This window comes from Chiloscyllium plagiosum, chromosome 36 (genome assembly GCF_004010195.1).
Source record: "Chiloscyllium plagiosum isolate BGI_BamShark_2017 chromosome 36, ASM401019v2, whole genome shotgun sequence".
Lineage (NCBI taxonomy): Eukaryota > Metazoa > Chordata > Chondrichthyes > Orectolobiformes > Hemiscylliidae > Chiloscyllium > Chiloscyllium plagiosum.
In genome coordinates, this window is record NC_057745.1 from 12,316,911 (window position 1) to 12,330,016 (window position 13,106).

The 13,106-nt window shown below is 41.1% G+C and overlaps 1 protein-coding gene across 4 annotated transcripts in view; it reads left to right on the forward strand.

Moving 5' to 3' along the window:
- The window catches only part of LOC122540959, an 83,833-nt gene that overhangs the window by 47,629 nt on the left and 23,098 nt on the right, over positions 1–13,106 (forward strand). For all 4 annotated transcript variants that reach the window (XM_043677312.1, XM_043677315.1, XM_043677314.1 and 1 more), the window contains 5 exons: positions 1,442–1,660; positions 2,866–3,207; positions 3,800–3,872; positions 5,426–6,178; positions 9,495–9,571. In XM_043677312.1, the coding sequence (XP_043533247.1) occupies positions 1,442–1,660; positions 2,866–3,207; positions 3,800–3,872; positions 5,426–6,178; positions 9,495–9,571 (1,464 nt within the window). The remainder of the gene's footprint in view (positions 1–1,441; positions 1,661–2,865; positions 3,208–3,799; positions 3,873–5,425; positions 6,179–9,494; positions 9,572–13,106) is intronic.

The following is a 13,106-nucleotide window of genomic DNA, read 5'->3' on the forward strand; positions in this document are numbered from 1 at the left end:
TAACACATCCCCGAAATCAAGGAGCCCAGTGTCCAAAACCTGCCCCGCCAAGATGTGAAGATAAAGAGAGGCCGACTCTCTAACGGTGTCAGCCCCAAACAGAGACCTTTAAGCATCATGGTATCCTTGGAAGATGATGATTAGGATAGATTGAAAAGTGGGATGGGGGTCACAAGTAGGGAGTCACCATTGTCTTTGAAAGAGAGACCACCTTGAGTCTGTGCAGACATTAGGAGGCATGGGAAGTCTGTTCAAGTTTGGAGAATTACTGAACCCTTGCTACTTTCTGATGGACTCAGAACCCAAAGTGAAGACTCAGACCTCAATAATGAACCTAACAGCAGACAGGTTCCCCGTGTTAGTCCATTTTTGCTGCCGACTTCTAATGGGATGCTTTGTGTTAACGTTGGCTTGCCTGCTATCTAGTCCGCTTCAGGAGCTGTACTAAATCCAGGCTATGTCAGAAAGCAGCAACCAAGGAAGAGGTGTGAGAGAGGAGTTTCAGGCAGCAAGAGACCCCCACCAGATTCTGCAACTCACGCGTCAGTCACATCGACCGAGTTTGAGATTCAGTTGGGCTGAGCAGCTGACAGCTGGTGAGGTCCCAGCTTGGCTTGTAGAATCTGCTTGAAATATAACTCAGGGCTAATATTCATCGTCTTCAGTTCCAACAGAAAGGATGAAACTGGTAACAGAAAATACAGTTTTGGCCTATTTCTGACCAACGGCCTTAACACGTTTGCCCTGACAGGAAGCTCACACTAGCTTTCCCCATACAGGCCTCTGGCTATTGAAGGAGGGGGGTTCAATCCCTAAAATACCAGCAGCTCTTCATTCACAGGTTAAAAGGGGAACCTGTTCGCTCACTGAACAAAAATCAGAACTTGGAGCAAGAGGACTATGTTGGATAAGCTCCATGGGTGATTTTAACTGACTACTGTTGTTGGTAGTGGACATCAGAAACAGATAGGGGAGGTCACACCCAATGAAAAAATGGGTTATAAAAGTTCATTCTGACTATTTGGAAATGCAGCCTGCACCATGGGGGAGAGTCAGATCTGGCTCAGTGGTTAGCAATGCTGCCTCACAATGTCAGGGACCCAGGTTCGATTCCTGCCTTGAGTAACTGACTATGTGGAGTTTGCACATTCTACCCGTGTCTGCGTGGGTTTCCTCTGGGAGCTCCGGTTTCCTCCCACAATCCAAAGATAAGCTGGTCAGGTAAACTCGCCATGCTAAATTGCCCATAGTCAGGGGTGAATATGGAGAATGAGTCTGGGTGGGTTACTCTTCGGAGGATCAGAATGGACTTGCTGGGCCAAAGTGCCTGTTTCCATGCTGTCGGGAATCTAATCTAATCTAGAATTCAAGGCCATACAGTACCAAGGCTACAAACTGTGGTATCAAGCAATTCTAAAGGCTGCTCCTTTTAATGTTGCAGACTGATGTTGAAGGAAGGAAACTTCCCACAGTCGTGAAAGCATTGAGGAACCACCGGGTGAGAGATGCTGTCCTGGGCCCCTCTCACAGCATTGTACTTGTGGAGCCGGGAAATATTTATACCTTTGGGAGGAATACAGAAGGTCAGCTGTGTACTGGCAACACTAAACCGTACAAAATGCCAATGCTTGTAAAACAACTCCAACATAGAAATATCACTGTACGTAATATTTCAGACTATCAGTATACACTGTATAATTGCAACCTTTGGTAATAAAATTGACTTTTCACTAAAATTAGAATAAGGGACAAAATCTTTAGTCGATATCTTAAAACCATTCTGATAAACCATAAATAGCAGCATTATGCATTATCAGAATTAAGTATGTTGAACTGAGTAACATTTTCTAAATCCATTTAAAAGTAAATCCACTCTAATTGTAATCAGCTGAAAATTACTTTGGGCATGATTTTCCTTGTTTCTAAAATGTGGGGGTGAGTTTGTTTAATAGTGATTAACATTCCATCTCCCTATCAGCGAAGTAACCCGCCATATCACTTGCTAATCAGCTCATGAAGAGCTGACAGGTAAGTGGGAGCGAGTATCTTAACCTATCAAAGGCTTGGACACTGGCACCAGAGGCTGCCAGTCAATCAGAAGCCAGCAGCAACTGGGTCTTAACATCCACCAGTAATCTCCAACAGTGAGAATTAAGTCTTCCTATTCTTTTTCTCAGGGGATGGGGGTGCACAAGGCAAAGAAGGTTCATCAGGGGGGTCAGAGACAAGGGCAAAGGGTTGTCTTTCAGAGATTAGCCCTTTGCCTTCACTCTCACCTTTGTTTGTCCCCAGATTGGGGAAATCAGAGGCCCCGTAAACAGCAGGCAGGTCACCCAAGGTTTCCCTGTAGCCAGTGTGGCAAATGATTGGGAGATGGCAAGTTGAGGTTTGTAGGTTTAATTGACTACGCAGGCGCTTTAATGGTTGGCAAGTCAAGAAAGTTGCTCATAGACCTTCTCGCCCAGCGCTTAATTGTTGAGGTGGCAAGAAGTGGTGAGTTCCCCACCGGGTAAACTCAGCCCATTATTTCCCTTTCTCACCACCTATCTCTGCAGCTCAATGCAGAGGAAAATTCCACCCTATCTCCGCACTCATGATGTGGCTGATCACATACGTGATTAACTCTCTCCCATTGGCTGACTCAGGGCTGTCTCCTTGACTGTTCCTCATATTCTTCTCAATTTTACTACTTTATGACGTCTCCCTTTACTCTGTTTCCTGTACACTAGATGTATGGATTAAAGCAATTTCTGTCCACAGTATAAGAATTGTGTCAGGGTGATCTGTGGCGTGTGTGCTGTACTCTGACTATCCGCTGCGGAGTGATTTACTAGCACCTTCAGTTTCTCAGTTTCTTCCTTTCAGACAATCAGCTGTGGAGAGACGTTCAGTGTTGTCGGGACTGATGATAATAAGATTCTCTTCTGGGGCACCAAGTACAAGTCAATGCAATCTCCAAACCCATCCGTGTTGACCACGCCATCTCAGACAGCCACAAAAATATCTGAAGATGCTATCTACCCAACATCGCCATCCCCTGTAGAAATTGAGGAATCCATTGCTGGGACAGTGAGCCATGACAACCGTAAGAAACGTCCTGAAAATGTAAAGCAGCTTGCTGAAATCAGTGCGGCAATGGGAAGAAACCATATCAGAGAGGATGAACTAGATACACCAGGATCACCATTACTAACCTTCACAGCACAGGTTATCTTGTCTGTATGACTTTCTGAATGTATCTAGCTGACACTATACCCGGGCATGTGTCATATGTGATTCTTTGACTGCATGTCACAGCTCGTAAATGGAAATTTCACTCAAATTCAGACAGTGAGGACCATAATGATGTTACTGGGCAAGTAATTCGTAGCCAGCACTCATGCTGCACCGACATGGGTTCAAATCTCACCAAAGCAGCAGGGAGCATTTAAATTCAATTAATAATGAACTGCAAATCTTTTTAATAGTAACCATAAAACTACTGGATTTTCATTTTTAAAATATCCAATTCATTAGTGTCCTTCAAGAAGGAATTCTGTTGTCCTTCCTCTTCTATGTTACATGTGATTCCAGACACTCAGTGATGTGGTTAACTGTTAACTGCCCTGTAACATGGCCTAACAAGCCACTCAGTTTAAGAGTAATTGGGGATGGGCAACAGATGTTAGCTTTGCTTATGATGCTAATGTCCCAAGAGCAAATGTTTTTTGAAAATTCAATGTGTTGACTCAAACTCTATCTAGAGCCTGTTGCTTAAAAGTGATCATATTGATGAAGTGATGTCAATGTTTGATTGCAGAAAAATGGTAATTACTCCAAACAAGATTCTTTGGGGGAAAACCTGACATATAGCAGTATGACATCAGTTAAAGGTAAGAGAAAGTCTTCAGGAGGTAATTTGTTGAACACAATGTGATTAAAATCAGATATTACACAACACCACTTTATAGTCCAACAAGTTTATTTGAGATCACAAGCTTTTGGACGAAGGACCAGTGCTCCAAAAACTTGTGATCTCAAATAAACCTGTTGGATTATAGTCTGGTGTCATGTGACTTCTGACTTTGCCCACCCCAGTCCAACACCAGCACCTCCACACAATGTGGTAAAGAATTGTTGATTTAAGCTACTGTTGGTTGTGAGCACACACTGGCTTTAGTTTTTCTGTATATTTATTATCATATTCATGTTTTCTTCAGAAAAGTAGCAATGTTAAACAGACAAGTAGCTGCAAGTAAAAATATATGGAAGTTTTGATTCTGTGTAAACTTACTGAAGTGATCAATTTTAAACTGTACCTGTACCAGGTTGTTACATTGCTTTTGTTGTTCTGTATTCAGTGTGATTGTTCCTTGTCATGTAAAATGAATTCACACTGACACAGTCATGATTCCATACGATGCATTAAGTGGTTTATACCCTGAACCATATAAAATTAGGCATGTTCACCATAGTAACATGACAAGAACAGTTGCTGGAAGTTTTGGGGCTGCAAATATTGTGTTCAAGCAGAGAATTTTACAATGATCACTCTATTCTTGATATCCTAGAATACAGATTTTGGCTTATTGAAAATCTGCTGAATGCAACATGCAGTGATCCATTATAAGTGTGAGCCAAGCATTGCATGACTGTTGCATGACTTACTGATAAAAATAAGGAAAGTAAAGTCGCTACACTCCCAGAGGAAAATAGAGCTCTTCCCTCGTCAGACACAAACGATTGGTGCTGAGTTTAACCTGAGATACCACACCTTCAAGCAAGGATCTTCATGATTATTCTCAGCTGGTGAGGGAATTGAATTCAGCCAATTGGTATCACTCTGCATTGCAAGCCAGCTATCCAACTTTACTGAACTAACTGACCCCAAAGCTTAATGCAACATTTTCAACTAACACTCAGCTAAGTTTCACTGATTAAGACTACAACATTTTATTAATTTATATTTGGCTACATTCACTTCAATGTTTCCCTTCTCATCTTCTCATCTTATCTCCTTATTCAAACAGTCAGCCTTGTGAAATACACTGACATTAAGTACAAAATAAAAACCAAAAGATGCTGTAAATCAGAAACAAAAACAGAAATCAGAATAAGGAAAGGTCACTGGCCCTGAAACATTAAATCTGATTGCTCTTCACAGATGCTGTTAGACCTACTGAGCTTTTCCAGCAATATCTGTTTTTATTTCTCATTAAGTACACATTTGCTCACACACACACACGTATACACACATCACTAAACCCATTGATAGTCGCTACAATGTTGGGTGATCTATCTTTAAATTGATCGTGGAATAAAATTATAGAATTGTAGTCGCAGCAACTGGTTCCAAATGACTTTCATCGCTATCAAGATAATGATTAGGTTCTTACTTAAAGTACTGTGAATTTAGTGCTAATGAGGAATGTAATTACTGCTCTAGATCAAACAGAAACCAGCAGTGGGAGCTGCAAGTCAGATGGTAAGGATATACAGGAATCCAGCAGCATGAAAGCCAACTCCTTTGGGAGTGAGAGTAACCTTCAAGATCAAGAAAGCAGCCAACAACTAATCCCAGTTCCTCTAATCACCTTGAAAGAAGTTCTGGAGGACCACCCTGATGTGCATGCTTTTCTTCGAAGTATTGTCTGTAATAAGGAGAGCATCTATGTCCTAGTGGAGAGTACTGATCCACCATGCTACAAGCATGTAAGGAGATCCCGCAGCCTTCGTAAACGTGGAAACCGTGAGGAACCAGGACTAAAGCATGGGCGCATTCTTCAATATTCTCATTCCAGCAATGAAGCTGGCGATGAGTACACAAGCTCAGAGATGTCTGAGTTGGAGACCAGTCGGTTTGTCCCAACATGGATAAGGAATGAACTCAATGAGGCAACATCCCTTGAAGCAGCCAGCAATGAAAGGGGCAGTGAAATAGACACTGTCAGAACCGTAGCCAGCAGAAATATAACAGGCACCCAGTCTTTAGAGAGTCCAGTGACAATGGTGAGCAAAACCAGCTCAGAAGAGGCAAAAACACAAGTTAAGAAGGAGATGTTTGGAGGTGTGAAAAAGACAAGTGGGAACCGCAGTGGAGAAAAACATGGCCATACATCGACATCAGGGAGCTCTGATGGACAGCTGATGTCCAGTAAACAGAAGATCACCAGAAATATTGACAAACACAGGGAACCTGGTAAGATCTTGAATAGGATTATACATTAACAATGGCTTCTGTTTCCAGCTATTGCTACATACCCAGTTTAGTGCCAGATTGAATAGTTTTTTTTTATAATTAACAACAACCAGCACTCTGTCCAAAATGAACTCTAGGTTAAGCTGCACTGGGACACTGTACAGGTAACACTGCAACCTCACAGCGCCATGGACCTGGGTTCGATTCCAGCCTTGGGTGACTGGCTGTGTGGAGTTTGCACATTCTCCCTGTGTCTACGTGGGTTTCCTCTGGGTGCTCCAGTTTCCTCCCACAGTCCAAAGATATGCAGGTCAGGTAGATTGGCCATGTTAAATTACCCATTAGGTGCATTAGTCAGAGGGAGGTGGGTTACTCTTCAGAAAGTCGGTGTGGACTTATTGGGCCGAAGGGCCTGTTTCCACATTGTAGGGAATCTAATCTAATCAAACCTTTTTAACACACCCAAATTTAATCAGCAATTTATTGGTTGTACCAACAGTTGGATCAGCAGAATGACAGAATTGTCATGGTTCAGGCTATTCAGCCCAACATGTTTCCACCAGCTCTCGGAATAAGTATATGACTTAGTGCCATTCTCCTACATATTCCCCCAGCTCTGTGCAGTGCTTCTATTACAATAATCATCTAATACACTCTAGTAGCTAGAAAGATAACCATTGCCCCCAGTAAACCAATAAATGAGCAAAATTATCTCAGGGGACTCCTGCACTACCTCCCTTGTTCTCTTGTACAGCCTGGTAGTCACCCATCCCCAAATTATTAAAGAAATGAAGGGCCAGTGTTTAGACTCACTCATTAATATTTGCAAATTTGTATATCTCTGCTTAGGCCCTTAATTCCTGACTTTAAACTGCACCTTTCAATTAAATGTTAAATACAAAAAGTTTAAATATTTGGACATTAAAGATTTGAGATTCCCTCGTCTCCGCAATCTCCCAGCATTCCATCCAAAATGAACTCTAGGTTAAGCTGCACTGGGATGTTGTACAGGTATCCCCCACTTTTTGAACATTCACTTTATGCCACTTCGTTTTTATGGAAGGCCTGCATTTGTACCTGTTTTCGCAAATCCGAAGAAGATTTTCGTTTTTACGAAAAACTATGGAATTTTTCCTATATGAATCATGTATCTTCTCTTAACGCCATTTTCAGCTTCCTGGGAATGCTTTACTTCTAGATAATGAGGGATACCTGTATTTATATATTTTGAATAACAAAGCAAAAGTGGAGGATTCAAATTAGTCAGTCTCAGAAATCCAAGGGACGAGCCATTATTATACATCAGTAATAAATGGATCAGATTTGAATCAAAGCTCGATGACAGCAAATGTAACAGCCCCTTTGTTTCTATGAATTGGCATTGAATTGAAGATGTTTGCTCTTTCATTCTGGTTGGACTGAAGCCCGATCAGAGAAGAATTGTTACCCACTTTTCAATGGGAGAACATTTTTTTATTGTAAAACCTAGATGAGGGGCCAAAACCTGTGCTGAGTGACTGAACCTGAAATGTCAATGCCAATGAGACTTGTAGCACAATAGGCCTTTCTTTTCCCAGACAGCACTGAGGATTTCTGAAGTGAAATTAGTTGGGTCAGTTTTTAAGTGAACTATACAAGACTGTTCCTCATCCAGTTTTAACTGACTCTAGATCTATTTGTGTGGTTTCCTGCAAGTATTGGAAAAAAACTCAAGAGTTACTCAAAGGGAATACGTCTGAATTTGCAAAATGTATTTTGTTATGAGCATGCAGCACCATAAATAATGTATTGGTAAGACAACAGATAGCAAAAAGAGCTGCAAAGAAAGAGAATATAGAATTTTTCTGACTGTCAGACAGACAGGAAGAAGTCTGGTTCAGCTTTGAAAATCTATGGACTATTGGTTCTTCAGAGGTGCTTGATATGAGAAGTGGAAATGTCACACTGATACTGTAAAAAGTAACTTATGGATGCTAGATTTGTGGATTTTGCTAGAATAGTGTTACGAAGAGCTTCATTTTGAATCCTGTCCATGGTGTGCTTAACTCTAGCGTCCAAATATGTCCTGATCCCCCAAAATTGCACTTTTCCCTGGGCAAAACAGAATAAAAAGGGTCAATGGAGCAGCTGTTTTTTTTTGGGTATCTCTGGGGGGGGGGGGGGGGGGGGGTCAATACTTGGTGATGATGGAAAAGTTCTTCCCAAGCCTGTAAACCTCATCCTGGTCTGTGAGAGGGCATGAAACATATTGTGTGTCACAGATGGACATTGTGAGGAGTTCTGGGACTATTGACATTTCTGATCAGCCTCCAGGGATGAAGACCTTACAGAGCAAATGTCAGATAAGGTTCTTTGTGTTTAATAACCATGTTTTAAAAGCCCCGCTCTTAAATTCTAACCTCGCTAGGACCCCCTGTGACCTTACATGTTTTGAGTCATATGACAGGAAGGGGACTATCACAGATTTTATGAGGGGTATGAGAGTAATGATACATCATTAGTTTGGGGGAGGGAGATTCCTTTAGCTACTGTTGTAACAGAGACACCACAAGCATAGTGTAAAGATTTCCCAAATTCATTGCTTGTAGCAGTATCCTGAATGCAATTTTGATATTCTTACAAATCACCAGCAGACAAAATCTTGTCTTTGATGTTTTAGATAGCAAGCAAAAGATAAGACTCTGAAATTCCAAAAGGACTTTAATTGCTGCAAAGGGTCATGAAAGGTGCTCCATAATGTTCTTCGTTTCATTTTGATAATTTTGCTATCACTCACCCAAGAAATTAACATACTCCACATAAATAATTACAACGCCTTTATCCGTAATGCCATTTTGTAGCTGCTGCTCATCTTGAAAATAATATCAATGACAGTCATTTCAGATATAAACACGAATAGTTAGAATATTTCTCGCATGTTGTTCGCTAACTAGTACCCAGTGGAATTCGTGTTTTTAATGAGACTGCGAGACTTGAATTCAGTTCACTCAAGTCTTATTTTTTTTAATGGTATTCGCAAAGTGATTCAACCCAGATCATTGAATTTGTGTTTGTTATGATAGAGATGCTGGCTATGCTTTGAACACATAGCCTGATGTCAATCCAAAAGTTTAAGGTGTTACTGTGTAATGTGTATCAGCTCTCTGGCTGAGAATTGATCACTCTCCTTTTGAACCGATAGTATAAAAGGACCCAGCCCCTGTTTCAAATTATTCACCATTACTGTATGTAACCTGCAGTTACAGTCTACGCAGTTCACTGAAAAACACATGGAAGAACTTGTTAAAACCTGTCTGTGTTTCATTATTGTCCTCAGTACAAGATTTTGTAGCATCCACAAGTCAGTGCAGGCATTATCGGACGGAAATGGACATGGGTTTCCTCTCTCCTCAGGTATGTAGCTAGAATCCAGAATGATTCTTAATTTCCCTCTTTTGACATAGGTCACATTCGCAAGCAGTACTTTTGGCATATTTTGAAAACTTTGAAGTAATGTTACACTGTCCCGTTGTTAATGTGGTAACAGTATTTCAAATTACATTTCATGGAAAATATTTCAAAATAATTTTCTTGTGTAAACTATATAACACCATTTAGCATGTGAAATTCAGTTGTGAACAGTTTTTGGACAAAGCTGTAAGAAAGCACACAGACACACATTGGGGTCTGGCTGACCAACCACACACCAATGGCCTGTAATGGTTGAGTAGTTATGGTTGAATATTAGTTTCCAAAGGGTGTTTCTGCTTGGACAATAAATCCTGTTGGTATTCTGCCTCATCAGAATTGCAGATGGAAGGACTGATTTTACGAATTGATTCACAGCAATCACCTGCTGAGAGCCCATGTTGGAATCATAACTTACAGCACAAATGGTAGCTGTTCAGCCCATCAAGTCTATGCCAGCTCTCTGTAAAATCAAAAACAGTAAACGCGGAGGATATGTTCCAATACTTAACACAGAAACCAGAAATCACGGATGGAAGCGAATCCATTCATTTCAATGGGAAATTTACCTTCTCGGCAGCCCCCTGGTCCCTGGTTCCGGAAGGTTCCCTATAATGTGTTTGGAAAACCGCATGTAACTGAAACCACGAGAAACGATTCTGCAGAAACAGGGGTCGCCCTGTAGCTGGTCTCAATCCACAGCCCTGATGGTTTTTTTCCCTTTCTGATGCTTTGCAATTCTCATCAAAAACCGTGATGTCCAACCTCCATTCGAGCAACGGATTCCAGATCTTAATCACTCAATGGGGAAAGTCATCGTAGACCTACCAGACAATAGGGCTTCTCTATCATTAGAAAGAAAGACAACAGGCAGTGGTTTAACTTGAGGGTCACCACGCCCTAAATGAGGGGAGAGGTTGAGAAGAAGAATCCTTCATGGTAGCCTTAGCCAGTGCAGGAATTGAACCCATGCTGTTAATATCACTCTGCATCGCAGGCCAACTATCCAGCCAACTGAGTTAACTGATATCTCCTCGTTGGGTTTGGAATGGATGTATTGGGAAATTACATAATCCCCTTTTCCCAATATGTTTTCCTGCAGCATCTGTGTCCACACCACAAGTGGCACATTTGTAAAGCATGCTTTTGACATTGTTAAGACCCAGAGAGAATTATAACCAATAAAAAATAAATACAAACTCCCAGGTAAGTCAAGATTTCATATTTTAAGGCATTTACTGTAACAGCAAACCAAAAGCTGACAGAACATGATCTTTATAGGCATTTTGCACTTAAATTTCAGAAAGGAACATTCCCCTTTAATATACAAACTGCACTCATCACAGATTTACAGTTTATTTTTAAGAGCAAGCAATTCAGAGCAGCTTCTAATGGACTTATGTTTCCATTTCCAAAGAGTAGTAACTTCAACTGACCATCTCCAGGCATGTCCCTTAGTTTTTGGAGAGTTTTACAAGCAATCAATTCCTCTCCTCTGGCAAAGCCACAGCAAATCCTCCGAAATCCTGAAATAATGGCTGCTGAATGTAGCTCTTTGACTTAAAGTCCTTCATCCAGCTGTGGGATTTGACAAAGCGATTCTTCTCCGGCTGTTTGTGATATATTTTGATTTGTAGAGGGAGCCTGTAACCTGATCTCAAAAATGGCTACCTCTGCATTTTCCCCAAGGCAACATGGAACACGTTAGCCTTGCATCCATGCAGAAATGCTGATTAGTTATTCTGGACCGCAATGAGCTTTCGTCTTTTAAAAATTTATTCTTTCACAGGATGAGGACATTGTTGGCTAGACCAGCATTTATTGCCCATCCCTAATTGCCCAGAGAGCAGTTAAGAGTCAACCATATTGCTATAGTCTGGAGTCACATTTAGGCCAGACGAGGTAAGGATGGCAGCTTCCATCCTTAGAGGACATTAGCGAACTAGATGGTTTTTTCTAACAATCGACAATGGATTCATGGTCATCAGACTGTTTAATTCCAGATATTTATTGAATTCAAATTGCACCATCTGCTGTGGCGGGATTTGAACTTGAGTCCCCAGAACGTTACCTGGGTCTCTGGATTAATACCTTCCCACCTGTCCGCTCCATCTTCCTCTCTGACCTATCACCATTACCCCCTCCTCCAACTACCAATTGCATTCTCAGCTACCTTTCCCCAGCCCCACCCCCCTCTCATTTATCTCTCCATCCCCTCGGCTCACAAGCCTCATTCCTGATGAAGGGCTCTTGCCTGAAACATCGATTCTCCTGCTCCTCGGATGCTGCCTGACCTGCTGTGCTTTTCCAGCACCACCCGCTCATCTCTTGATTAACAGTCCAGCGATAATACCACTAGGCCATTGCATCCATTCATCCTAAAATTAAATGTGTGGGCAATTTACAACTTGGCTGTTTCCAACATTAAACCTTTAGCACCTTTCTGGGACTTTGGGAGATTCAGAGTCTACTTATTGTGACTTTTTCATTATCTTCAACGATGAACACTTAATATTGTGTCACCCCAGTAACACAATATGGACCTCTTTTTAATATTTCACCAAACCTTCAGTCAAGAAGACCACAAAAACAGGCTACATAATCACCTCCATTTTACCTTAAGTTAACACAACAGTGCTATATACCTCATAATCACTCTATTTGAATTATTTTCCTTGTGCTGTCACATTGTTTATGTGTACTTTTCTTAATGGAATAATCCCCAATAACGTCTTGATTGTATTGTTAGCCAGGGATGGTGAACTTAGCTAATGAGGCTCATTTTAGCAGACAATCCTGCTTGGATAGTTAGGAAAATATCAATGAGACCTGACAAAAGGAGAAAATAGTTTGGGGGTAGCCTTGTTCCTATTGAAACAAACCAAATTTGGAACTACAGCAGCCAAAATATCTGTCACATTCACACAGTGTTACTATGCAGAATATTGTGTTTGTTTTGTGCACATTTTTCACCATCATGTAAACAGGATTGACAAGATGTCATCAAGCTGCCAATCCTATAACCATTCAGTTCAGCTTGCCTTTCAATGTACTGACCTGAAGCCAGTCTATTAGGATGATGATGTTTGATTAACTTCAAGTAGATTTAAAGCCCAGTGGTAAGTGGTGAATCTTCTTGTTCTGTAAAGTCCCCATCGCTCATAGTACCATCGCCTGTCAAACACAAACAACGTAATTACCCCAAAGCATCCAAGTCAAATCACAAACAGTTGGAACATTTCACTGCCTCATTCACATATCATTAACAAACCTCTTTCCAAACTCTGTTCTGTTTTCTTAAACACGTTTATATGCTGTCCTCAGCGCGATAAGCTTCACCGTTATCCTAAAAAAAATTAATCTTACTTATAGTTGCACAAGTTTCAACATTAAAAGAAAGTCTTGGAACTTATCAATTACTGAATGAGATTGAATTGTCACAGCAAACAAAAGGCAAATATAAATCCTTAGATTACTTGAG